General features: G+C 49.0%; 7 protein-coding genes across 18 annotated transcripts; 4 read left to right on the top strand and 3 right to left on the bottom strand.

Annotated features, from left to right (window-relative positions):
• Positions 1-572: 572 nt before the first annotated feature.
• H257_06070 (hypothetical protein) lies at positions 573-4,604 on the bottom strand. 4 transcript variants are annotated; one of them, XM_009831166.1, is made up of 9 exons: positions 4,364-4,604; positions 4,199-4,318; positions 3,722-4,150; positions 3,599-3,670; positions 2,918-3,537; positions 2,074-2,380; positions 1,634-2,002; positions 1,139-1,189; positions 573-1,090 (listed from the first exon to the last, which is right to left on the bottom strand). In XM_009831166.1, the coding sequence occupies exons 1-9, from the start codon at positions 4,595-4,597 to the stop codon at positions 701-703; spliced, it is 2,592 nt and encodes an 863-aa protein (XP_009829468.1). In that variant the 5' UTR covers positions 4,598-4,604; the 3' UTR covers positions 573-700. The 4 variants fall into 4 exon arrangements, with proteins under 4 accessions (XP_009829468.1, XP_009829470.1, XP_009829469.1 ...); XM_009831168.1 differs by having other exon boundaries at positions 573-1,189; XM_009831167.1 differs by having other exon boundaries at positions 1,634-2,380.
• Positions 4,605-4,702: 98 nt separating this feature from the next.
• H257_06071 (hypothetical protein) lies at positions 4,703-8,766 on the top strand. Of its 3 annotated transcripts, XM_009831170.1 has the most exons (11): positions 4,703-4,914; positions 4,969-5,015; positions 5,062-5,202; positions 5,257-5,429; positions 5,560-5,970; positions 6,332-6,386; positions 6,588-6,791; positions 6,852-7,134; positions 7,495-7,659; positions 7,766-7,840; positions 7,898-8,766. In XM_009831170.1, exons 1-11 carry the CDS (start codon positions 4,717-4,719, stop codon positions 8,399-8,401), a joined length of 2,256 nt encoding a protein of 751 aa, XP_009829472.1. In that variant the 5' UTR covers positions 4,703-4,716; the 3' UTR covers positions 8,402-8,766. The 3 variants fall into 3 exon arrangements, with proteins under 3 accessions (XP_009829472.1, XP_009829473.1, XP_009829474.1); XM_009831171.1 differs by having other exon boundaries at positions 7,766-8,766; XM_009831172.1 differs by having other exon boundaries at positions 7,495-8,766.
• On the bottom strand, positions 7,766-8,855 carry H257_06072 (hypothetical protein). The gene is made up of 2 exons (XM_009831173.1): positions 8,744-8,855; positions 7,766-8,693 (listed from the first exon to the last, which is right to left on the bottom strand). The coding sequence occupies exons 1-2, from the start codon at positions 8,808-8,810 to the stop codon at positions 8,446-8,448; spliced, it is 315 nt and encodes a 104-aa protein (XP_009829475.1). The 5' UTR covers positions 8,811-8,855; the 3' UTR covers positions 7,766-8,445.
• A 95-nt stretch (positions 8,856-8,950) lies between these two features.
• On the top strand, positions 8,951-12,909 carry H257_06073 (hypothetical protein). 3 transcript variants are annotated; one of them, XM_009831175.1, is made up of 18 exons: positions 8,951-9,023; positions 9,076-9,114; positions 9,186-9,318; positions 9,380-9,454; positions 9,503-9,609; positions 9,669-9,797; positions 9,845-9,976; positions 10,062-10,158; positions 10,209-10,245; positions 10,302-10,438; positions 10,488-10,652; positions 10,722-11,000; positions 11,073-11,284; positions 11,654-11,833; positions 11,890-12,133; positions 12,183-12,268; positions 12,445-12,590; positions 12,656-12,909. In XM_009831175.1, the coding sequence occupies exons 1-17, from the start codon at positions 8,976-8,978 to the stop codon at positions 12,457-12,459; spliced, it is 2,115 nt and encodes a 704-aa protein (XP_009829477.1). In that variant the 5' UTR covers positions 8,951-8,975; the 3' UTR covers positions 12,460-12,590; positions 12,656-12,909. The 3 variants fall into 3 exon arrangements, with proteins under 3 accessions (XP_009829477.1, XP_009829476.1, XP_009829478.1); XM_009831174.1 differs by having other exon boundaries at positions 12,460-12,590; XM_009831176.1 differs by lacking the exons at positions 12,445-12,590; positions 12,656-12,909 and having other exon boundaries at positions 11,654-12,133; positions 12,183-12,293.
• A 1,560-nt stretch (positions 12,910-14,469) lies between these two features.
• H257_06074 (hypothetical protein) lies at positions 14,470-16,420 on the top strand. Of its 5 annotated transcripts, XM_009831180.1 has the most exons (9): positions 14,470-14,693; positions 14,744-14,849; positions 14,912-15,143; positions 15,189-15,338; positions 15,397-15,463; positions 15,511-15,583; positions 15,635-15,727; positions 15,803-15,864; positions 15,907-16,420. In XM_009831180.1, exons 1-9 carry the CDS (start codon positions 14,489-14,491, stop codon positions 16,092-16,094), a joined length of 1,176 nt encoding a protein of 391 aa, XP_009829482.1. In that variant the 5' UTR covers positions 14,470-14,488; the 3' UTR covers positions 16,095-16,420. The 5 variants fall into 5 exon arrangements, with proteins under 5 accessions (XP_009829482.1, XP_009829480.1, XP_009829479.1 ...); XM_009831178.1 differs by having other exon boundaries at positions 14,470-14,849; XM_009831177.1 differs by having other exon boundaries at positions 15,511-15,727.
• A 568-nt stretch (positions 16,421-16,988) lies between these two features.
• H257_06075 (hypothetical protein) lies at positions 16,989-20,898 on the top strand (the record flags this gene model as incomplete). Its single annotated transcript, XM_009831182.1, has 14 exons — positions 16,989-17,047; positions 17,092-17,438; positions 17,500-17,579; positions 17,624-18,175; positions 18,263-18,406; positions 18,478-18,539; positions 18,591-18,645; positions 18,703-18,815; positions 18,994-19,462; positions 19,519-19,596; positions 19,649-19,768; positions 20,105-20,448; positions 20,531-20,663; positions 20,713-20,898. 14 exons carry the CDS (start codon positions 16,989-16,991, stop codon positions 20,896-20,898), a joined length of 2,742 nt encoding a protein of 913 aa, XP_009829484.1.
• Positions 20,899-21,267: 369 nt separating this feature from the next.
• H257_06076 (hypothetical protein) lies at positions 21,268-23,066 on the bottom strand (the record flags this gene model as incomplete). Its single annotated transcript, XM_009831183.1, has 3 exons — positions 21,268-21,889; positions 21,968-22,899; positions 22,969-23,066. Coding segments are annotated over 3 exons (1,453 nt in total), but the record flags the coding sequence as incomplete, so codon positions are not given.
• Positions 23,067-23,317: the final 251 nt, after the last annotated feature.

The following is a 23,317-nucleotide window of genomic DNA, read 5'->3' on the forward strand; positions in this document are numbered from 1 at the left end:
GCACAATATCAACGAAAGACAATGTTAAAAAAATATCAACCACCACCGAGTTACCTCAAGTAAAGCAAAAAGCCAAATAGATGGAACATCATTTGAAATATATTGAACAACGTGTGAAATATACCGGGGTGACATTCAGTCGAAATATAATGAGACGAAGTAGGGTCTGGACGAAATATATCGAATGGTTGGCGAACATAAATCAGTAGCGCACATGACGTGAATCAGTTGTGAGTCGGACGAAATATACCGGAAATAACCTGAACTTAAACGAAAAATGGGGTATTATTAATACTAGTACAGTACAGGGGAGAACGTAGTTGTAAGTTGATTTTACAAATAGAGCCGAGACATCTGATTGGCCAATATCCACGTAGAAACTCGAAAATGGATTGTAGCCAATCAGCGACAAGTAATTTCGGATTGACCAATGGGAGAATTGGTGCTCGATTCGCTCGATTGAATGGGGTCCGGAAATTCGTACCGAATCTCCAATACAGTATCACTATAATATTAATAGCTGTTAGTTACTATGTAATAGTACTAAAGGTTATAATAATACTGGTATTGAGAGAAGTAATAGAAGTTCGGATGAACCCTCGTTACAGTTTATAGTAGCAGCCCCCAACTGTACAAAGCCATGACTAACGTTGGAATAACACATCGTTTGTCTCCACAGTCGTTTGGTTGATCGGTCGAGCTAATCGACAACATGGTTGAAAAATGCGTGCAGTTTCTTCGCACTCGCTCCGCCCAGCCACACGGTGAGCTCTGCGACGGATTTCGAGCTCAGGTCGGCCAGGTTGCGGCAGTGGGCGGTCAACTTGCGGAAGTTGTGGTCGTTCACCCCGGGCAACTTCCTCAACACGTCGATGGCGTTGGCATTGTCGCCGGGGGTGGCGGCCCCCGCCGCCATCGCCGCTTCCACCGTCGGGTCGTCCTGGCCCTTCTTCACGACCTTGAACAGGTCCACCGTGCCTTGGGGGGAACGCGACCAAAGTAGTCGGAGCGTGGGGAAATGCAGCACCAGTAAACTGAGCTTGGAGCAAATGTTGGAGTGTTTGATATCGCTTGGAATGTCCGATGGTTCCTACGTACGCCAGCCAGCTCACACATACATGACATCACCACCACGTACTTGAAGCGAAAACGGCTTCTCGGGGGTAAACTCGATCAAGAGCACTGGAACCTACAGTCCATTGTGGTTAACTGTAAATTCGAAGAGTATTATTGTGCTTTCCAGTGAAATTTCATTGTGTTGTGGTTTCTCGTTGGAATTTAAATCGATTGGATTGGCTACCTCAGATGAGCTCAAAATTATTAGCCAATCAAAACCTTCTCAATGAAATTCAACAACCAATCAGATCGATTGTGGATCGGTTTCGTCGGCGCGATTCCTCCTCCAAATTTGTACTATCAAATCGACAATAATATTGGACAAATTTGTGCCAATCCAAACGTTTGACCCATTGGGCAAAACCACAAATATATATACTCCGCATAGTGTGTGTGTGCAAGATGTTAATAGGATGATCAAATGGATGTTTCGAATGCTATATAAGTCCAAACATTTCGGTGCAATGCTTCACAATACTCTTTCTACGAACTACTGCATAGTAGTTAGTATATGTACCTGGTAATGGCGCAGCATCATTTCGGCTTGGTTGAACAACCGGCCGTTCGCGAGTGACCCAAACAAGTCGGAAATGCTCTTTCGCTCGACACATATCCGCGGGGACAAGATGTAATCACCGACTTCGATCGTCACAGGGTGCAGCACCAGTCCTTCCTTGTGCAACATGGACGGCAACGCGCTGCGGAACTCGCGGACGTCCACCACCACCACTTGGCTCGAGATGGCGGACGTGGCGCGGCCGCCGGTGCGGGTGTCCAGGCTGTACTGTACAGACTGCTTCTTCCTTTTAACATGCGCTGGGATGTCAAACACGTTCAACGGGATCACCAGGTGCTCCTTTTGCTGGATCAATCGCTCAAATGCGTCCTAGTAGTAATACTAGTCATCCAACGACGATCGTAGTTTTCTAGATATATGTAGAGAGGACATGGAAGTACATGTTCGCGCTTGACTTGGGTTAAGTACGTTTGCTGTTCCGCACTATTTTCGTACACCATAAAGTACACTTGGACGGGGTGCTGCTGCCCACGGCTGTCGTGGGCAGAGTTGCAAGCGTTGAACACTTCGAGCTGCCGAATAAACCCGACGTCCGGATCGTACAAGACGATGTGCGATGGGTGCAGGTCGTCCAGGAGGTTGGGGAGTTTGTCCGCTTCAGCATACGTGCACAGCACCAGTTGATCCTGTGGCGGTAGCGTACCCAGGTGACCAGAAGGCTTGGGCTTTTTTGCGTCTTGCTGGGAGCTAACACATGTAGTAGGAACCAACCACAAACAACCATCTCGAATATAATAATCACTAACGTTACTACTATTTACGAGTACAGATACAGTACGCAAGTAGGGTTGTGAATGTCGTTCAAATTTCACACTCGTTAGCAAAACCTCGTTGCGATATATTGCAAACCAGAAAAGACATGGAGAGTCGTGTAGCCAATCAGAGAAAAGGAATAAATGATCAACCAATCAATGATCGGTTCATATTGGATCCGGAAATTCGTACTATTGAATCAACAATAAACATTGTCAAGTCTATTCGAAATTGGAATGAGCAGCAGCACCAAATCGGCAGAGAATCGATATACGACCAATCAAAACCCAGAGCACTAGTCAAGTAGCCAATCAATTCCACTCTTCGACCAAATCAAACACCGAATTAGTGTGTGACTGAAATTAGTGTGATACTGGACGATCTTTACATACAAAAAGTCAAAAGAATCGATCGATAGATTTGGCAAAGAAGCAAAAGTCAACCACATTTTGGGCAAAAGGACAATCGTACCTGAGGTAAATCAATTCGTCCAGCGGCATGCCATACGACGCCACGTCATGAACGAACGACTCGGTCGATTCGGCGGCCGCCTTGCGCTTGCCCTGTGACGTGGTGGTCGTGTGATGGGATCCGACATCTGGGATCAACAATGTGGCTGCGAGGTCGCGGAGAAGCTTCTGTTCGACACTGAACGACGACAGGTTGTTGACCATGCTTTCGTTCTTGTGCTTGAGGTATCTGCCGAATCGCTTCTTCATCATGGCAAGGCCGCCCATGTACAGAATTTCCCGCAGCTGCGACGCCGTGCGGTCGTCCCGCAGCATCACAAGCGTCTCAGCGCCAGACACTCTGCCGGATGACGACGCTGGCCGTGGTTCGAAGTCGCCGAGGAGTTCGAGTAACGACGCCCACTTGGGGTTGAGTTCAAGAGCGAGCTGGAGATCGTACTCGTTGGCCTTTTTTGTCTTGTGCAACAGGTATAATCGCTTCTTGGCTGCAGTAAACAACCGATCGGCCGCTTCACTGAATAGCCAAGGTGACGGAATGCGTTGCTGGCCACTCAGCTTCTTCTGGGTCAGCAAGTAGCTGTAGAACGTAATGGCGTCGTAGCGAGTCAAGTACGACAACAGCTACAACCACGTGTATGTGTGACGAGGTTTCACTCGGTGAAGAGAAAATGCATGAAAAAACCTGCCGCAGATGAGTCAAGTCGGCGCTCAGTTGCTTGGTTTTCGCTGGCAATTGATGCCAAATGGACGTCAACTACATGTTAAGGAGTCAACTAACCACGACAACAAGGTAGTATATATGTACCTGGCGCTTTAAGATAACGTCCAGCGCCTTGGTGAGCGCGTTTTGGATGGTTAGGTCGGTCTCGTCCAGGTCTTTGCAGCTGCGCTTGAGCTCGTTGAGCGTGGCTTCGGTGGCCACCAGCAGCGCCTGCTGCATCTCGATCATCAACGGCGTCATGGCCACTTGGATCTCGTACACGTCGGGCTGGTGCTGCTCCAAGCACGTGCCCACAGCCATATGGAAGCGCGGGTACAGAAGGACTTTCCGAAGGTACATCAGCTTCATCGCCTGCTCGACTTTGTTGAATCCAGACGAAAACGAGATTGCGTCGTCTGAAAACGCCTTGACAAACCCATTCCGGTTCACTTCTCGAAACAACCGCAGGATGAACGCCTCCACGGACGAGTCCGACACCTTGTGCGCGTGGCACATCAAGAGCCCAGAGATCATCTATACATGCATGAGTCAACATGTTGTGTGCATGTGGATGTGGCCTACCGAGATGTCGATGGAATGGTTGAGCATATCCACCACGAGGATTCTGGACGTGATGATGATGCACCCGCCGCTCTTGTACATAAGCTTTCGCTCGTGCACCGTGCACTTGTTTGTGATCACCTATGGAATGCACATGAATACGATTTCGGACACTGAGTCATCTACCTGCGGCAAGCGCTCGTTGCTCAAGCCTTGGGCGCGCAACGCTTCCACGTACCGTTCGGCGTCATGTGATGCGTTCAAGCAAAGCGTAAGGTTTGTCGGCTGGGAGTATAGTTCCATGCACTTGCCGACAATGGACTGAAGTCCAATCCCTTTGGCCAGGATCACCATGACGTCCCGCTCCATGAGCATCGCCTCCATGATCTCTTTCTCGTAGTCCAGCCACAGGCGCGCCATGTTTTCCACGTTTGAAAATGCGCGAGATCATGATGGTGTAGTATTACTACAACGAGTAGTAATACTAGTTATAGTTTGTAACTTTTGCAGTACACAGTATTATCACAAAGGCTCGAATCATGCGAACTAGTTTGGCCGAGCACAAGCGCGCATTCCGCAAGACGGCCAATGCATCATCGTCCAGCGAGATACGCGAATCCGCTTCATCGAAGGCACCGTATCGCCAAGCTAGGAAGTCGGGTGTCTTGACGTTGCCGGCGAAGGGACTGACCACTTTCCCCGACGAAGCTCTGCATTTGATGGACTTTCTCCAGCCAGTACGACGATCAAGCACGGTTGATACTGAATATTCAGCCGTGTGTTGTTTCTAGGATGAGAAGGGATGGGAGTGCGTGGACTTGATCAAGGTGGACCTCAGGTTTGTTGATTCCGGTGCTTGACAACACGTTGTAACCACGACGTAGTCACAACGACATTGCCGCCATCCCCCCCGACATCCAAGGTCTCTCGGGCCTGCTGTCGTTCAAAATGTGCCAAAACAAGTTGGTCGACGTACCCGTGGAGCTGTTTTCATTGACGTCGCTGGCGTACCTGGACCTGAGCAAGTACGAGTGCCCATTGTCGATCGAATAAGATCATTCTGGTGATGGTTTGCCTAGCAACTGCTTGGGCGGAGCATTCCCTGACCCTCTCGGCCGGCTCAACAACCTAAAGGAGCTAGTGCTGTCGGGCAACAAGCTCACAAGTGTACCTGCGTCCATCGGAGACCTGAGCAAACTCGAAGTGTTGCGGCTCGAAGACAACCTCCTCGTTGGGTTTCCTGATACGATCGGTATACAATACTCCCATTTTCTGTTCATATATGTTTAGATGTATATATGAACAGAAAATATATATGTATATACATACATATATATATATGAACAGAAAATATATATGTATATATATGGTTGCATTCGTAGGGGGTTTGCAAAAGCTGCAGACCCTGACAGCCCAAAACAACGAGATCGAAGGGATCCCACCTTCGTTCAAGGACCTTCGGCACATTGCCACGCTCGACCTGAGCAAGAACAAGCTCACGAGCCTCATCGGGTGCCTCAAGCACAACGAGCGCCTCAAGTTCCTGGACTTGCGGCAGAATCGCCTGGCCACGTTCCCTGAGCTGCCGTTCGAGTGCACGTTGGACACGCTATTTCTCGGTTTCAACAGCCTCACGTCGATCAACGGCGCGTCGCTGGTGCGGGCCAAAGACCACTTGACCGTCCTCGACCTCCGCGACAACAAACTGCCGCTCCTACCCGACGACGTGTGCCAACTCCACAGGCTCAAGACGCTGGACGTGTCCAATAACGACCTCTCTGACCTGCCACCAGGTACATACCTATTGTCTGTTTACCCAAAAAGGTTTTGGACTTTTGTGCTGATTCGCCAAACCTATCAATCGATATGCTTTGTACTGACTGGTGTACTTCGAATGTGTATGTAAATAAATAGCTGTCCTGTGGTAATAACCACACTAATTGAAGTGACACACTAATTCTTTGTGGACGATGGGTTTTTTCTGCAATTTGATTGGTTAAATATTTCTGCCGATGATTTTTCTGTATATTAATTTGGTTGTATCGATTCATCCTATACCATGTCGCTCCAGTATTTAGAATAAACACAACGATAAAGTTTTGTCGACTCGTACTTCGTTAAACCCCAGTGGGAACTTGTGACTTGTGTCTATAGGACTGGGATACTTGACCCATCTGCACCATATCTTGACGGATGGAAACTCGATGCGGTACGTACGTTATATATATATATGTATTCATTCAAGTGTAATATATGTATACTTATAATATATATTCCAATTGATTTACACTTGATATTTAAATACTTAAATACATTCAAGTGTATTGTATATGTATATATTTACACTCCATTGAATACGTATACTATAAACATTTTGGAATCTCGTTTGACGTTGATATTATTTTTCCAGGGCCATTCGACGAACGGTGCTTACATCAGGGTGTGAACCTCTGAAAAAGTACTTGCGCACACGTGGCAAGCCCCCGAGCGGCGTGAACGCGCTCGACGAAGAGTTCGACGAGTTCAACAAGGAGCCAACAGCCACCGACGTCGAAGTCGGCTACCTCTTGCGCGATGCGTCCGCTTCGGGAACATTGGACCTGTCGGACAAAAAGTATGTTTACTATATATATATACTACTGTTGTCAATAACCCCATCTATGGTTGACGTTAGATTTTCTAAAGTGCCGTTGGAGTTTTGGCCGCGGGATTCAATGGTGGACAAGTTGCAAGTGCTGGATTTAGCCAAAAACGGACTCGCCCTCATTCCGTTTGACATTGGCCTTTGCGTCAACTTGCATACGTTGGTCCTGGACGACAACCTCCTCGAGACCCTTCCTTCGTCGATCGCCAGCCTCGGACTCCTGCACACCCTTCGCTTGCGCAAAAATAACTTGGCTGAAGCTGCCTTTGACCACGTGTTGAGCCAAGGCACCCCGTTGTCTTGTCGTGTCAAGGTACATATTATAAGGCCGAGTGTGGATGCCACAGAATCTTTCAATCAACACTAAATTTATGGGGGTGAGAAATAATATTTTCAAGTTGTTAAGTTGGTAAAAATTGGACAGTTGCAGTTGGAACTTTTTTCTGTCAGAAAACAGTAAAAAATCGGCGTATACTGTCACTTTATATGTGTTAGATTTGGTAGCCAAACACCACACAAGAGTATTCGTTTGAAAAATTGTCGAAATATTTCAGAAAAGTTTCAAAAGGAGGTGTTTTCGAACGGTTTTTGTGGTAGACTTTGACCCCGTAACACAAATTGAATTATTATAATGTCATGTTAAGGTATTAATAACATTCAAATAATGTTGTAGGAGCTGGATGTCAGGAACAACGCCCTGCGCTTCGTTCCCAGCGGCGTCGTGCACTTGACGTCTTTGCAAACGTTGCTCTTGTCGTACAATGCAATTGCGCAGTTGGAAAACATCGACTGGTCGCGGTTGCAGAGTTTGTATGTGCTCAGTATCTCGGACAACAAGGTACGCAACTCATATTGCTTTCTTCACAGTAATAGTAGTTGACAATATATATATATATTTCTCAAAGAGCACACTACTTACATCGTACATAACGGTATGACCATAGTTGGTATCGCTCGGCAATTTGTATCAATCGCCAAATCTTACGTCGCTGTCGGTCGAAAACAACAATTTAAATCAAGTACGAGAGTGACGCAACCACCACCACATATTGGTACACATAATATATCTCGGGTAGATACCGGGCGAGTTTGGGCTCATGAAGTTGAAAACACTGGCGATGAATGGGAACCCCCAGCGCACGGTGCGCTTGGCCACGATCAACAAGGGGATCGACGAAGTGCTGCTGTTTCTGCGCAATAAACTGACCCCGTCTGAGATCGAAGCTTTTTCGAACAAGCCCACTCAACTCAGTCCAGCGAGCCCCATGGAGGTTGAGGCGAAGGTTCCGCTGGTGAAGACATCGACGCGTCCAGTAGTCGGAGCTACTTCATTCACTTCTCGACCTCCAGTTGCACCTACTGGTGCCCCCCCCCTTCCTAGCCAACAAAGGGAGAGTGCGGTGGACGAAGTAGTTGCTACGACGATAACTGCTTCCTCTGTGGATCTCCGCATCGCGACATTGTCCGAGCAGTTGGAAGACCATGGACTCTCTGCCGCGAAACGATACGCGCTCAAGAAGGACTTGGCCAAGGCGCGGGCTGAAAAGATCCGGGAAAGCCGCAGCAAAACCACGAATTAGACAAGGGTGGATGAAATATAATGTGTTTACGATGGATGTTGTGCTCAAACGACTCGATTGCTTGGGAGGTTGGTGTTGAGGCCTGCGTTGATCTCGTGCCGCTTGGCCCAATAGCTTCTCTTGTGTAAACAACACTCGGCAAAGAACCCTGCGATCGCAAGTACGCCGATGGCCACTCCTGCGTACACCACGCCAGGCAAGCCGGCAGAGGTCGTCTCGCTCACGGGAAGGGTCACCACTGGCGCCGTGGCATTCGTGAAGAGGAGTGAGCTATTGGTAGTCGCCGTTGCAACTAACGCGCTCACGCATGACTGTCTGATAGGAACGAGTGAAGGGTCGTACCAGAATGGATCGATGCCATCGTGGCTACGAGCAGGACATACGAGGACGCGGCATAACTTGGCGGCATAGCTTCCGGATTGCTAATGCAGATGACTGCTTCCTTGTGGAAATTCCGGCTCTCTGCGCATTCATTCCGTGTACTAGTCGCATACTAGCAATATATTTAGTAGTACTAGATAGGTTCGAATTATACGAGCTTTTTTGACCGATAAGTTGAAAGCCGCCCAGCACGATGCGCCAACGGAAGAACACGAGCGTGCGCGCGTCGATGGACTTCTCTGTATGAACATGTGATAGCGTGCTCTCTTCATGGCGCTGAACATGAGCATTAGGGTCCACTGAATGCCGTGTCGGTGTCGCACGCCCAAAAGGTACATGCCGAGACATGTGTATAATGCATGATGGCGTTGGCAGTGTGTTCGACCCGTTCCCTTCGTGGTAGTTGATTGCAGTGGGGGGACGAGACGTGCTCAAGATCGTGGCGCTTGAAACCACTGGGTTTGTGGAAAAGAAGAACCTGCGCTCGTCGAAATCCAACTTGAATTTCAGTACCAACGACATTCGATGGCATCCACGTACACACGATCGATCTACCGCGCGCGCACTTGTGTTGACATGGATCGTTCATGCTGGTAGAGTCTGATTCGATGTTGGCCACCGCGGCCACGAATGGTTTCTTGGTCTTGTGGGACGTCCAGCACAAGGTGCAGAGTAAGTACGTTCATGTCATGCCTTGCGCGCTAATTGTTATCCCATTAGAGCGCGAGGTGAAAGCGCACGATCGAGCTGTGAATCGCATCTGCTGGCATCCCACTGACCCAAACTCGCTCTTGAGTGCATCGCAGGACGGGTTGATCAAGCTCTGGGTACGTCCTCATCTCTTTTTCTTCGCCATCAGGATCATGTATCCTTGGCTGACACGTAGGACCAGCGGCACAAGGGCGTATGCACCGCCGTGTTCCAGCAGCAAAAGTCGGAAAGCGTTCGAGATGTCAAGTTCAACCTGTTTGAAGACACGCGATTTGCAGCTGCGTTTGAGAACGGCTCTGTGGAGGTGCTATTATTTATTATTTATTACTTTATCGTTGTATATCGTGTTAGATTTGGGACGTTCGCAACAACAAGCAGCCAGAAACCAAGTTCACTGCCCATCAAGGGCACATCCTGTCCATAGACTGGCATCCGTCCAAGGCCAGAGTCATCGCCACGGGCTCCCGCGACCGCAGCGTCAAGGTCTGTGCAACAAATAGATGAAAACGACCTTCATTTATATTCGAATATAGATGATACGATGTTCATTTACTATTCAAATCATTAGATATGGGACCTCTCCGACCCAGCCAAACCCGCGACAAGCCAAACGATAGCTTTGATTGCCAACGCTGGACGAATCCAATGGCGGCCAGATTGCGAGGGTACGACCTCGGTCGATTCGGCAATTACGTGTAACTACTTGTGTGGGTAGATCACATTGCCACGAGCTCGTCGATCACAGACAGCCGGTAAGAACATCGTGGTGGTTTTACTCGTGGTTTTACGTACTTTGTGGTGGTTTTAGCATTAATGTGTGGGACATTCAGCGACCGTTTGTCCCACTGGCGTGTCTGCAAGGCCATGCCGACATTGTGTCGGACTTTGAGTGGTTCGACACCCCCCTTGTCCAGTCGTTTGGTGGGGCGACCGACACCAGCTTGGGTACTACTAGTATTACTAGTGGCACGGGGTACTAACGGATACCGTGGAGACTACGATGGATTCCGGTATTGGCAACATGTCGTCGCGTGCTCCAAGGACAAGACTCTCAAGCTGCATTCCCTCGCGGAGGCTGTGAAACCCCACCAAACGATGCACGCGGTGGCGCTAGCGATGAACATATCAGGACACGTCGTCTCTTCCCACGACGAGATTGGTACGACCTACTATTAGTAGTACTAGTTGATGTTGCTAACTAGTAGTTCGAACGATTATTGAACGGTAGATCGTTCGTGCACTTCGCTGCTCATTCATCAGCACGAGAGCTCCGTGAACCCAATCTTTTCGGTCTCCAACAACTCGTTGAACATGCAGCACCCCCCGCGCAAGGTCAAGTCGGCGGCCAACCTCGCGCCGTCAATGCCCCGCATCCCGTCGTTCAAGGCGGCGGCTACCAAGCGCAACGTGTCGTCGGGGTCGCTGCCAAACTCCAATACCTACGACATGGTTCACACGCTGTCTCATCACGACACCACGTCGCAGACAGGGACAATGGTTCCTCAAGGTATAGCTAACTTAGTCATTCCTTGTCCATGGACCCCTCGTCTCATAGATTTGCTGCTTCGTTTTGGACTAGCTATGATCAACGCGTCGTCGTTCCACAGCTCGATGTCGGCCGACCAGATGAAAGCCATGCTCGTGCAAAAGGACGCGCATCCTCCGGCCGCCGCCGCCTTGGACGACCGGCCTCAATCGTTTGGGTTCAACCAGCAAGTGTTTAGCTTCCTCGCGCAAACGTATGAGCTGCACGGCCCGTCCTTTCAGGGTATTTGTGCGCACAACGCTCGAGTACGACGCTGCTATTTATTTTAATTATATTTCTTATTGTAAGTTTTGTGTCGATTGTCCATTTTGTGTTCTTTTTATGGATATATATTTGGATATTTGTGCTCATTCACACGAAATCAAACTGGTCGATATGTTGTAGTCCTGAACTTTTTTGTTTGGAATATTTGTGAAGTCATTCACACTATTTGAAGTCGTACACGAATTGGAATTATTGCCGGAAAAAAATGATTGGCCACTTGATTCGTGTGTGCTGGGTTTTGATTGGTCGTTCATCGATTAACTGTCGATATTTTTGGTGATTCTGCTCATTCCTAGTCTAATTTCGACAATATACTTCTGTGATAACGTCTTGCGTATGCATACATGTAGGTGGCGGCGGTCGCAGGGTGTATGCACCTGAGTAAAACGTGGACGATTTTGGAAATGCTGTTTGAAAAGCGAATCAATCCCCACAGCCCCAAGGACGTTGCTGTAGACGATCCGCACCAACGACTGGGCAATCAGACGTCGACACTTCTCGCCCAGTTGGACGAAGTGAACCCCATGCATGTATATAGTGTGTGAAAATACATACCGCCATGTATGGGCTCGCATCTTGTTGTTAGGGAGTCGAAGCGTATCCATATGATGAACACAAGGAAGTGGCCGTACCGAGCCCCCAAACGTATGGCAAAAGTGCAGACGTGTCCCGAATCCAAGACACGTTGCTAAAGGAATTGCTCGAGTTTTACTCGGAGGCAGGCGACGTGCAGTCTTGCACGACCATCTCGGCGGCCATGAGCTACGTCACCAGCATCGAAGCACTCATGGGCAAAGGATGGCTGCAGCAAGTGTACATGCATTACATTGGTAATACTGCTGCTATACGATCACTTGCATGAATGATGATCTCGAGTAGATCTGCTGCACCAGTTGCAACTGTATTCAGTCGCCAACCACATGGTCAAAAACTGTCCCGACGTTGGGATCAAGCAAATGAACATGGTACTATATATATATATATATACATCCTGGAGTTGGATATATTTGAAACGCTGGGATAATAGCTTGAAAGACGATATTGAAACTCTTTTGAAACGTTTGAAACTCTTTTGAAACGTTTGAAACTCTTTTGAAACGTTTGAAACACTCTTTTCAGACGTATCGAGACCGTTTCAAAGTATACTTGTGCATAGAAAGCGACGACGATTTACACGTCGTGTGCGAAATGCAACAAGACGCTGGACGTGTTGCCGCCCAAGATTGCCAAGGTGGCCAAGAACGCGCTGTGCACCCATTGCTTTAACGTGACCAACTGCTCGATTTGGTATGTGATTTGTATTAATTCCTGTATGATGGAAACCTAATTGGACGTGAATATATGGGGAATAGCGAACTGCCCGTGTCGGGGCTGTTCGTGTGGTGCCCAGTGTGCTCCCACGGCGGACACTTGCAGCACATGCAGGACTGGTTTGCCACCGAGCAATCGTGTCCCACAGGATGCGCGCACGTGTGTGCTCCCTATATGTTTGTACGATCGTCCTCGTAAGGCAGTGTAGATAGATAGATGTACAGTACATCTCCTGCACTAAACCTGTAAAGTCCAAGAAGAGCTGTAAATGATATGGAATATTACACCACGTTGCAGTTAAGTTGGACGAATGCCCGATATATTTGGCCGTGTGTCCGATATATTTGGCGGTGTGCCCGATATAATTAGCCGTGTGCCCGATATAATTAGCCGTGTGCCCGACATAATTGGCCATGTGCCCGTTTAATTTGGCACATCGTGTGCCCGATATATTTGGCGATGTGCTCGATAGAATTAGGGCATCCCCAATGGTGCGACGGTATAATCAGACTGTAAACTTATTGCATTACTCCAGTATGTTGCTCCACCAGGTAGCTAAGGTGCGATGGCAGTCCGGATCGCAATAGGTGCAATAGTCGCCCCCACGCGGGCCCAAAACTGCTCGGCCTTATGCCCGCCCCCCTCAGACTCATCTTGGGATATGTTCAACCACGAACAAACTAGCAGGCAGTCCTCGTCAGTGATGAAGTTCGCACCCCGCCCGTTGAGAGCCATTCCAGCAGTGTAGTATTGGTATGGAAATGTCCATGCTCAAATACATGCGTTTTATTGGTGGAAATATGCTGGTTTGTGGGTTTATGATTGGCTCCGGTATTTTACCGTCGGGTGGTCACAAAACGGTAAAAATGGCCGATTTGCCGTCTCGCGGTAAAAATATGCCGTTTCCGGTAGATACCGTCGCACCGTTGGGGTTGCCAAAACTGCATATTTGACCCCAAAAACGGTAAAATAGCGTTTACCGTCGCACCATTGGGGATGCCCTTAGCCGTGTGGCCAAGTAGTTGGCCCTCTGTCGGATGAATTGTGCCATCAGCCCGATGAAAATGGAATAACTCAAATAATAATATTCCGTGGAGTGCAAATCAGTTTTGGTGGAAACTTCATGTGGTTGACAGTGAAGTAAGGCAAGGTTTCGAAATTTATACTTGAATAAAGTATAGTTTAAGTTCATAATGGGCACACTGCTTTCCTCCAACACTTTGAATGCTCATTATTCAACGCACAGCATGGACGTAGCTAACTCCGGTAATAATACTGTAATTAAAGTCTTGCCCGTATACTTCAACGTTTCGTCCATACTCCAAAATTTGAATACAGTACGTCACCCGCAGAGCTTATTTTTCGATTTACCTCAAGGTACGCACGCACCTTCGAAGGACGCGCGGGGGCCACGGGCAACATGGGCGTTGCTATGTGACGTCACAGCAACGATGCTGCATGTGTCGTTTAACGACCATTTCTATATTGACTTTTTATTGACATTTTCATCGGGCACACGACACAATTCTTCGGGCACACGGCCAATTATATCGGGCACACTTTCAAATATATCGGGCACACGACCTCGGTGTGCCAAATTAAATGGGTACATGGCTAATTATGTCGGGCACACGACCAAATATATCGAGTAACGTTATTATTAACTGCAAAAAGGTGTACTACTCGTGTACTAGTTAGCATAGGGCTTGTTCTACTACCGCTTTCAAACAATGTAGTATGGAAAGTCGCCACTACTTGTGAACACGGGGTCTTGCCTAGTGGCCACGCTTGCACTTTAAACTAGTGGGTTTGAGTGGCAGTTTCACATTCCTGGCAGTTACAAAATGTTTACTGGATCGGTTCAACGCAACCACATGGATGAAAGTGCGGCGGCGACGACGGGCGACAAGAGGACAAGACTAGAGATTGAGGCGGTAATACGCAAAGCAAAGGACGAGCGGAACCGACTGGAAGCTCAACGAGAAGCACACAAGCGCGCAAACCGAGATTATGCACGGAGTGTGATCAAGCTCATAGCGTTGGAAGCCACCGACTTGGACGCGTTGACTGAGTTTGCAGGTGCTCAACCACGTCACACAAGTGAGATACAGTTGATCGAATGACTGTAGAGAGGCAACACATGACGACAGAATACACCAACATCACTGATGCCCTGGATACGTTCGAGGCAGAGTACCAGAGGGTTCGATACTCCGCCGGGGAAATCAAGGACAAGTAAGCAGCCCCATGCTACTACTACTACTTCTAGTATAAGCAACACTAAGCGTAAACGGTAGGCAACAGAAGGCCAAGATCATTGACGCTGCCAAATCTAAACGAGATGCGTCTAGTGGTGTTTTGAAAGCGCGACTCAGTGAGCTGTCCCACGTTGGCCAGTTGATAGCTCCGGCGGCACGAGTGCCCCGCAAACAAATTTCAACCGCCGAATACAAGACCACCATGGAGGCGATTCATCGGATATGGGGCGAACGCAAGGCGATGGTGGACCCGCTAACTGCTGATTTAGAGGTACCAACTGGAATAGAATTCGTCACCTGTTAACCGGAACCTTAGGTTGGCAAGTTGTGCAAACGCATTGGCGAAGACGCAAAAGCTCTAAAACATTTCCTCAACGCAGTTCAGCCGTACAAAGCGCAAAAGAATTTGGTCGTGGAGCTCACCGACGACGACTGGACACGCATCAAACACAGCGAGCAGGCCAGGGTACTTACTACCCCTTCGTAGATCGCTTGTAACATGATTCCTCTTGTGGGTACTGTAGATGCGCGAAGCCCATTCGTTGTTGTTTCACATTTACTTGAAGACAACGGACAGAGAAAGCGCTGAAGGTATTCAATAGTCGACGAACGCGATGTCACATTTCCTTGGTCTGTAGCACACATGAGATCGTATTTGGAGCTGTCGACGGTGGGAAGCCAGCGGACCAACGCACTGAAATACCTGGAAAAGTTGTGCATTGAGATTGATGGCATTCTAGTTGATTCAGCATGGCGTGGTAGGTTGCTCTCCAAGTACTGTGGCGTGATGGAAGTCGAACCGTCGAAGAAACTCAACGTGTCAGATTCGATTCTTGTAACCAACAGTTTGGGCAGGTCATGAACACACTCCCGTCCATATATAGTTGTATAGATCCATACTTATTGATGGTGACTTTTATGGCCGAATAGACTTCCAGATTTGCGCCTGGCCATTCTCAAAGAGCTCAACCTCCTGTTTCCAAACGATCCTTGTAAGAACTATTGAAACTGTGGACTACTAACGTACGTGGCAGATTTGCTCGAATCGCTTGGTCTGATGCACGTTCGACTGCGAGACTATGTGACAGCAAGTCAAACCATGGTCCAATACGTGGCACTGCCGCAAGTGTCCACCCTGCCCCTCTTTGCCCAAGTGTTGGAGTATACGCCTCCTCCGCACTTCCGGAGCTTGTCTCAGTGCAACCTCTCCCACTCAGAATAGCATCATACAACATGTGGACAGAAGCACGTATTCGGCGTCGAGTACTTTTTTGTGGGTTCAAATTAGTCGATGGAAATGTTACTGGTATGTGGTTTTATGAACGAGTCATGTCCTCGTTCAGGTTGACACCTAACCTTGGCGACTTGGATCATGTCCTCATCGCCGCGCTAGCAGACGTTGATCATGATCACTTTACCCAGTCCGAGTTGCTTGGGCCGCAGTAGATGGCATGGGACGGGCCTCGAGCCCGGAATGATGTCTTCGATGCGGCACAGCCCTCTAGGGCCTACAGTACGTGGTGGCCCAGAGTTCTTCAAGAATGCGTGGATTTACCATTGTATGTACTCATTGGGGATAGGATGGAGTCCCAGATTACAGGCTAACTAGTTATTAATATGAGCACCACTTTTTTTTACTCAGGAGTTGTTAATAAGAGGTTATCCATAAATGATGCCTTATCCGGTAGTAGCGTGTACTTTCGCACGACCAAACTCACCAAACCACACGTGCCTTCAAGCAGAGTTCCTAAAGGAAAAGTAACTCGTAAGTTGGGCAGGTTATAACAGTAAAGAAAACCCCTGATATGTAAACATTTATGCTACCGGTAGTACTAGTATCCTCTAACGTTAATTCCTTTTCTGAATTGAACTATTTTGCAGAAATTACAGGCTAGCTAAGATGACGCGTCCATTGATTTTGGCGGGTTTTACGCTACTGTATGCCCAGAATCTGCTAACTACACAAAAAGTACTCTAATTTTTCAACAACACTTCCAAAATATCAAGGGTACATTTTCATACGAAAATATTAGTTTAGGTCGTTCATATTGGCTTTTTATTGTCACCTGGTTCCAAGATAATATGACGAAAGCGGTGGGGTGACACGTTGACCATCATGGGGATACTGTCGCAATTGGTGCCGCATGCGCGATCGTTGGAGCAATGGTTGACCAGGTAGGGTCCTCATACACGAGACTATCGGCTGAGTTCGTACGTAGCACGATCGGCTTTGAACCGTGGATGGAAGGAGACAACAACATACAGGCTCACCTCCAACAAACGTTTGTCGCCCGTCGACACACGGCCACGGACGTTGCTGCGACGAGGTATTGCCGAGAGGTGTCCATGACGCAGTCGGACGTCGTGGAAAGCGCCATCAACACGCTCTTGCAACGGAAGCGCTATGGCAAGGACACGTCCACCAACTTGTTGACGCTTGGGTATGGCATGGCCAGCCCGGGGGCGAACAACCACTTCCTTGCCAACGACCTGTCTTGCTACTACCCCAACACGTTGGTTGCGATGCTCAAGTCCAATGAATGGGTGCAGCTCCATCTGCACATCGGTACCGTTCGCTCCCTTCTTCTGGCCTACCTGCCACCCTCTTGACATTCACATTGGCCCAGGGGACGACTTGATGAAGCACATCCTGCTCAACCACAACGTGTTTGTGCTCATGGCTAACACCACCGACTGCTACATCCAGGTATTACCTTCATACGTGTACAAGGTGTGGTCATGTTCGTTTAGCTGGCTGGGGACAACATCCGGTTTGCAAAGACGTCGACGGGTCCTATGGAGAGCTCGGTGTCGATTCGACGAGTCATGTACGCCCGAGGACACAGCAGTCACCCCCCGTCGGTCCAGCTGAAGCACAGCATACTCAGCCCATTGAATCCGTCCAAGGAAGCAGCCCGTCGAGTGGTGGCGACAATCCTACGACTCAACAACGCCAAGCGGCTCGATAAAAGGGGTCAGAATCTCGTGCCCATCGTGCAGGACATGATGAATCGATTCAAAGCATGCGACGTGGGGGGATCTGTCCGTCGAATGTGCGCCCTGCCTGGTGCATGTGTTGCCATCCTCAAGATGTGTCGACTACATCACCAGACGGCGCGGGTCACAGTGGACATGGAGCTGGAAGACGATGGATTTGCCAGTCAGGACGAGAGCACATCAAGTCATCGCAAGAAGCGGTCCAACTTGGCTTCGGAGAATGCCAGCCCAGCCAAACGGAGAAAGCGTCAGAGTAATCAGGAGACCATCGCCGATTTGCTTCAGTTTCACACACCCAAGGAACAGGTAAGTAGGTAGGTGTATATGTACTACATAGGTGCAAGTAAGGAGGGGGGGGATTGGTTGGTTGATGGCTGCTTGATGTATTACTAGGTGTATGAATGTGTTCGATACATTCTCGACACGATTGTGCCCAAGGAAGTATGGGGAAGTAGTGCGAAGAACCACAGGCGATTCCTGCAGCTGCTGCGATGGTACTTGTTCTCGCACATGCACGATGCGTTTGCATTGAAAAAAGTAGGATTCGACTTGTATAAATCTAAACTAGTGCTATATACATATATAATATATATTTCATATATACGTAGACAGTGGATACCATGTCTGTGCATACCATTGCGTGGATGCAGCAACATGCAGGGTCGACATGGTAACCCCCCCCTTCACCTAGTTCCCAACCATTGATCTAGCCCATCCTTAGCGTGCCCTCTGAAGTCCACAAGCGAAGGCGCATCCTGACGTTGCTACTGTCTTGGGTACACAGTGATTCGACCATTTCAAACGACGAGAATTCATGATGCCACAACTTGTAGCTATGGACCGATGTGATTGAGCCCATCCTTCGCCTGCATTTCTACATCACTACATCTGAAGGCCAGTTCAACCGCGTATCGTTTTACCGCCACTGCGTGTGGAATACTGTCGTGTACGGTATCTCATATGCCAAGACTCTTGGTCGATTGATTGATGGTCCTCTGTTGAATGTGTTTCATTTGGTTTTGCTATCATACGTTAAAAATCCCATTGTATTTTTCTAGTTTTTTCACGAAAATAGTCATACATTTTGGCAAGAAATGTCTTCGTTTTTGATGATTTCAACGTAGAACGCTGGGCACCCTCGACTTGGCCCAAGATCACCTGACACGTGTCCCATCCGCCGTGCCGCCCACGACGCCGTTTCCCATCTCCACGATCCGATTCGAGCCCAAGTCCCACGGCGTTCGCCCCATCATGAACTTGTCTAAGAAACCCGTCGGCGGCGGCGTGTCTGTGAACCGGACGCTGCGCCTGGCTCACCACGTGTTACGACACGAGAGTCAGTGGGGATTGGGAGCTTCCGTGGCCAACATGCACGAGATTGGGCGTCGATTTGGGTCGTTTCGTCAAGAATGGATGGCTGGGAACGACGTGCGTCGTCCTCTGTACTTTGTCACAGTTGACATTGAACGATGTTTTGACACGATCAATTCCCGCCGGTTACTCAAAATGCTCCCGCGGGTTCTCACGCAAGACAGGTACATGCTTCGACGGCACTATGTCGTCCAGTCCACCAAGGCCGGGATCAAATACAAGGTACTTCGATCTAATAGTTGCTCTTAAACTGTATCTCATAATTACGCATCTGGTAGTCGTGCACCCCAGTGTTGCTGCCCTCCGACCTCCGGCGTTTTGAGCACCTTGCGTCATCCACTGCCTCAAAGCATTCGGTAAAATAGTTACTTAGATAAAGGTTCCCAAGACTTTTATACATGTATGTAGGTGCACGTGGACGGCGTCGTGTACGATTACATTCAACGGCGAGATCTCATCAAGCTGCTGCAAAGTCATTTGCTGTCCAACTACGTTACCATGGAGTCCGAACTTTTCTTGCAGACACAGGTATTGTGTATTCTACTCAAACTATATTTCCTCCCGCGGTTGATTGAATGAGCAGCCAAACAATCGCAGGACCTGCGAAATATAATGTATATATATGATTTTAAAAGAGAATATTCATTCGTTTTAGCCAATCACATTCCAACCTTCATTATTTTTATCCAATCATACTGCTTTGCTCGATTTCTTGGTGCTTTCCACAATCTCCCAGATTTGACCAATTTCGGCGAATTGCACAATGCGTCCATCGACCACAAATCAAACATATTTACATATACTACGTAATATATATTATATATATATATATATATATATCCATTTGGGATGATATATATGTAGGGAATTCCGCAAGGGTCGGTGCTGTCGTCGCTGCTGTGTAGTATCTACTACGCCGACTTTGAGAAGAATGTGCTGCTGCCCCGCATTCCCATGCAGGTTGGCCAGGATCTGCTGCTGCGGTACACGGACGACTTTCTATTTTTGACGACAAACAAAGCCCACGCCGAGACATTCCAAGCCATCATGCACCGCGGAAGCAAACGGTACGGCTGCCGCGTCAACCCCCGCAAGACCCAAACCAACCTCCTCGTCCGCCATCAACTGCTGCGGTGGTGCGGACTCGTAATCGACCCCACAACGCTTGCTGTGTACTCCAACTATGCCAAATATACTGCACTGCCTCGGTATAGTATATATATATATCTACTCGTGACTACAACCATTTGCATTTCGATTGACCATGTTTTCTACTTGTTTGTATTCTAGCTCGCTCAAGAACACGTTGTATCTTGATACATCACGACCTGTCAGTGCCTGGTTCTTCAAACGCCTGCTTGCTTTGGTGCAGTTCCGATGCCACCACATCTTTTTCTCGCCCAAGTTCCCCGTGGCATGTCAAGTAAGTTCACCCTATCAGTCTCATTGGACGTGATCTGATGTGTATGTAGACGAACATGTACCATATTATAGCAGTCGTAGCTGTGAAATACGTGTACATGATGCTCGGTCTGCCAAGACCCACTATGTACTGGAATATGGCGTTCTTTCATCGGGGATTGGTGATGTTGTGGCAGAAACTGTACGGTCAAATTCGCAAGCATTGCCCCAACGCCCTCACCTGGAGCAAGGTATAAAAATAATCTAGTTATTTCAGAAAATAAAACTCTAAATTAAAGATACTTAACTAATGCTAAATTTATATATATGTCTGTCTTCACATGATATTGTTGCTTTTTGAAGCAGCCATAATTTGGAGTTTTGGGCTGATCCATCGATCGTTGGTTGTTTTGTACTGAATTTTGTATATAAGGAGTGTCGCCCTACACACTACTTTCATTCACAGACTAATGTTGTTGATGAGAGCGTTTGATTGGCCAGTTGACAAGTGCGGTGGGGGTTTTGATTGGTCGATCGATCGAATGTCTGTCAATGTGGTTATTCTACTCGCTCATTCGATTGAGCCCCCCCAGCACTACTTTCGAATCGATTTGACAATATATATATATAGAGGATTGGGTTGACTGTGTATGCTTATGTATCAGGTCAAGTGTATGGGAGTGCACGCCACCTTGAACGCCCTCCACCGCCACAAAGTCGTTTTCTCCGAGCTCGTGTCGCATTTCTCGGCCGATTGGCGATCGATGCAAGTGTCTGACGTCAGTCTGGTCGAGTCATTGACCAGTGCATCGATTAGTTTGTTTATTAACGAGTTGTAAACAACCTCTGCATGTCTGGCGCCTTGGAAACGTCTTTGGGCTCGTTCCCCGCCTTGTTCTTCACCGATTTCAACCCCTCGTGGTGGTCCAGCAGCCACTGAGCGCACTCGAGTCGACCGTATCGCACCGCTTCATGTAGTGGCGTGTTCCCGTCATGGTCTACTACTGCTGGGTCGCTGGACTGGAGAGGAAACAGCTCCAGCACATTTACATGGCCGTGGCGGGCCGCGTAGGCGATGTACGTGCGCCCTAGCCAGTCCCGTGACGTGGCAAGCGGTGGATGCAGCGAGATCAAGCGCTCCACGACAGTCGCGTGGCCCCGCTCGGCTGCTCTGTGAATGGCCGTGGCATGGCCTGGGCCTGGCAACATGAGACTGGCTGGCGATGCCTCGTACAGAGCAAGCAACACCTATATAGAATTACCCAATATATTAAACTGTCCCTATTCCAAACCATAGTTTTTAAGTAGGAGTAGTGGTCTTTGTACCTCGAGATGGCCATACGTGGCTGCAAAATACGCTGGAGACCATCGTTTCGACGACAGTTTACATGGATCGGCGCCCGCTTTCAGCAGCAATCGAACGACTTGGGCGTGGCCGTGGCGGGCCGCCTGCACGAGCGCCGTCTTCTCGTCGACATCTTGTGCATCCACGTCGAGCGCGATTGCCGCCAAGAACGCGACGACTCGGAGTTGGTTGTACCCAGAGGCAAAGTACAGCGCCGTCTTGCCGTGATCATCGGGGGCGTTGATGTCACCTCCTTTATCTGCCACAAACTTTTCAAGCGACGAAATGTCCCCCAGCCACGCCGCTCTCCAAATGTCCAATGGCTCCATGTTCCGACTCACAGTCCACGGCAGATTGCGTGATGACAACGATGTCTGTGGCTTGTTGGCTAGTTGGAGAGCCAACAGCGGAAGGTGATAGGATGAATCACTGCGCTTCTCCAACACCACTAAACTACGAGTCCACGCCGCCGTATCGATGGACGAGTTGTTGTCCATAAAGTGCACGCCAGTCTCAATCACGTCGACAATGCTGAGATTCGAGCCAAGAAGAAGAAGGTCGGTTAGGTATGAAACGAGACTTTGCTTGTGTTTGGATGGACCGCAGACGTAAAAGACCATGCGGCCGCCTGCGACGAGGTGCGGGCTCCATACGCGCACCAGGTGTGCCACGTACTGGTCATCAAAGCGGCTCCCGTCCTCCGACTCGGTCGCTCCGAACGTGCGGATGCCATAGGGCGGATCGGATACGATGGCGTCCACTGTCCATGTCTTCCGCCAACTGGACGCCCGCACGTCACACAACGACAACTCAGGAACTGCAAACCCAAACGCTTCAAAATTGGAGTGCACGGTGCGACCAGGGCCTTCTCCTCGCAACGTCGCTTCGCAAATGTCTTGGCCGAGACCCATGCCTACAGTAGTAGCACATACACACACACAAACAAGTCACCAGTGCGTCGTACAGAGTAAGTAGAATGTACCCATGCCAAAGTACGCGCAGGCCAGCAAGACCCCGCAAGAACCGGCGAATGGATCCAACACAACGTTGCCCTGGACAACTTTAGCCATGTTAGCCATCACCAAGGCCAATTCAGGATCCATGGTCGTGACGCCAGTGAACGGGCGCTGGTTCAACGAAAACGTGGCGGCGATGCCGCCTCCAGTCCGACCGCCGCGGCCGCCGCTGGATGGCGACAGACCGCTGGCCACTAGCAGCCCCAGACTAACGGAGTTGTCCCCGATTAACAGAGACAACGTGTCGGACGTGTCGAACTGCTTGGCCGCCAAGAGCGCCGGCGCGTCCATCGCTGCAAACCGCCCGAGCGCCGC

This window comes from Aphanomyces astaci (genome assembly GCF_000520075.1).
Source record: "Aphanomyces astaci strain APO3 unplaced genomic scaffold supercont1.11, whole genome shotgun sequence".
Classification (NCBI taxonomy): Eukaryota; Oomycota; class Saprolegniomycetes; order Saprolegniales; family Verrucalvaceae; genus Aphanomyces; species Aphanomyces astaci.

Bases quoted from the DNA above. Each gene is read 5' to 3' on its own strand.
- H257_06070 (XM_009831166.1), bottom strand. From the start codon at position 4,597: ATGGCGCGCCTGTGGCTGGACTACGAGAAAGAGATCATGGAGGCGATG. The intron at 2,381-2,917 runs GTACGATTGTCC...TACATGTGTTAG, and splicing joins GACGAATTGATTTACCTCAG to CTCCCAGCAAGACGCAAAAA. The intron at 2,003-2,073 runs GTACTTCCATGT...TATTACTACTAG, and splicing joins CCCAAGTCAAGCGCGAACAT to GACGCATTTGAGCGATTGAT.
- H257_06071 (XM_009831170.1), top strand. From the start codon at position 4,717: ATGCGAACTAGTTTGGCCGAGCACAAGCGCGCATTCCGCAAGACGGCC. The intron at 5,203-5,256 runs GTACGAGTGCCC...TGGTTTGCCTAG, and splicing joins GCGTACCTGGACCTGAGCAA to CAACTGCTTGGGCGGAGCAT. The intron at 7,841-7,897 runs GTACGAGAGTGA...TATCTCGGGTAG, and splicing joins AAAACAACAATTTAAATCAA to ATACCGGGCGAGTTTGGGCT.
- H257_06072 (XM_009831173.1), bottom strand. From the start codon at position 8,810: ATGCCGCCAAGTTATGCCGCGTCCTCGTATGTCCTGCTCGTAGCCACG. The intron at 8,694-8,743 runs GTACGACCCTTC...TGAGCGCGTTAG, and splicing joins GATGGCATCGATCCATTCTG to TTGCAACGGCGACTACCAAT.
- H257_06073 (XM_009831174.1), top strand. From the start codon at position 8,976: ATGCGCCAACGGAAGAACACGAGCGTGCGCGCGTCGATGGACTTCTCT. The intron at 10,246-10,301 runs GTAAGAACATCG...TGGTGGTTTTAG, and splicing joins TCGTCGATCACAGACAGCCG to CATTAATGTGTGGGACATTC. The intron at 11,001-11,072 runs GTATAGCTAACT...GTTTTGGACTAG, and splicing joins AGGGACAATGGTTCCTCAAG to CTATGATCAACGCGTCGTCG.
- H257_06074 (XM_009831177.1), top strand. From the start codon at position 14,489: ATGGATGAAAGTGCGGCGGCGACGACGGGCGACAAGAGGACAAGACTA. The intron at 14,850-14,911 runs GTAAGCAGCCCC...CGTAAACGGTAG, and splicing joins GCCGGGGAAATCAAGGACAA to GCAACAGAAGGCCAAGATCA. The intron at 15,728-15,802 runs GTCATGAACACA...ATGGCCGAATAG, and splicing joins GTAACCAACAGTTTGGGCAG to ACTTCCAGATTTGCGCCTGG.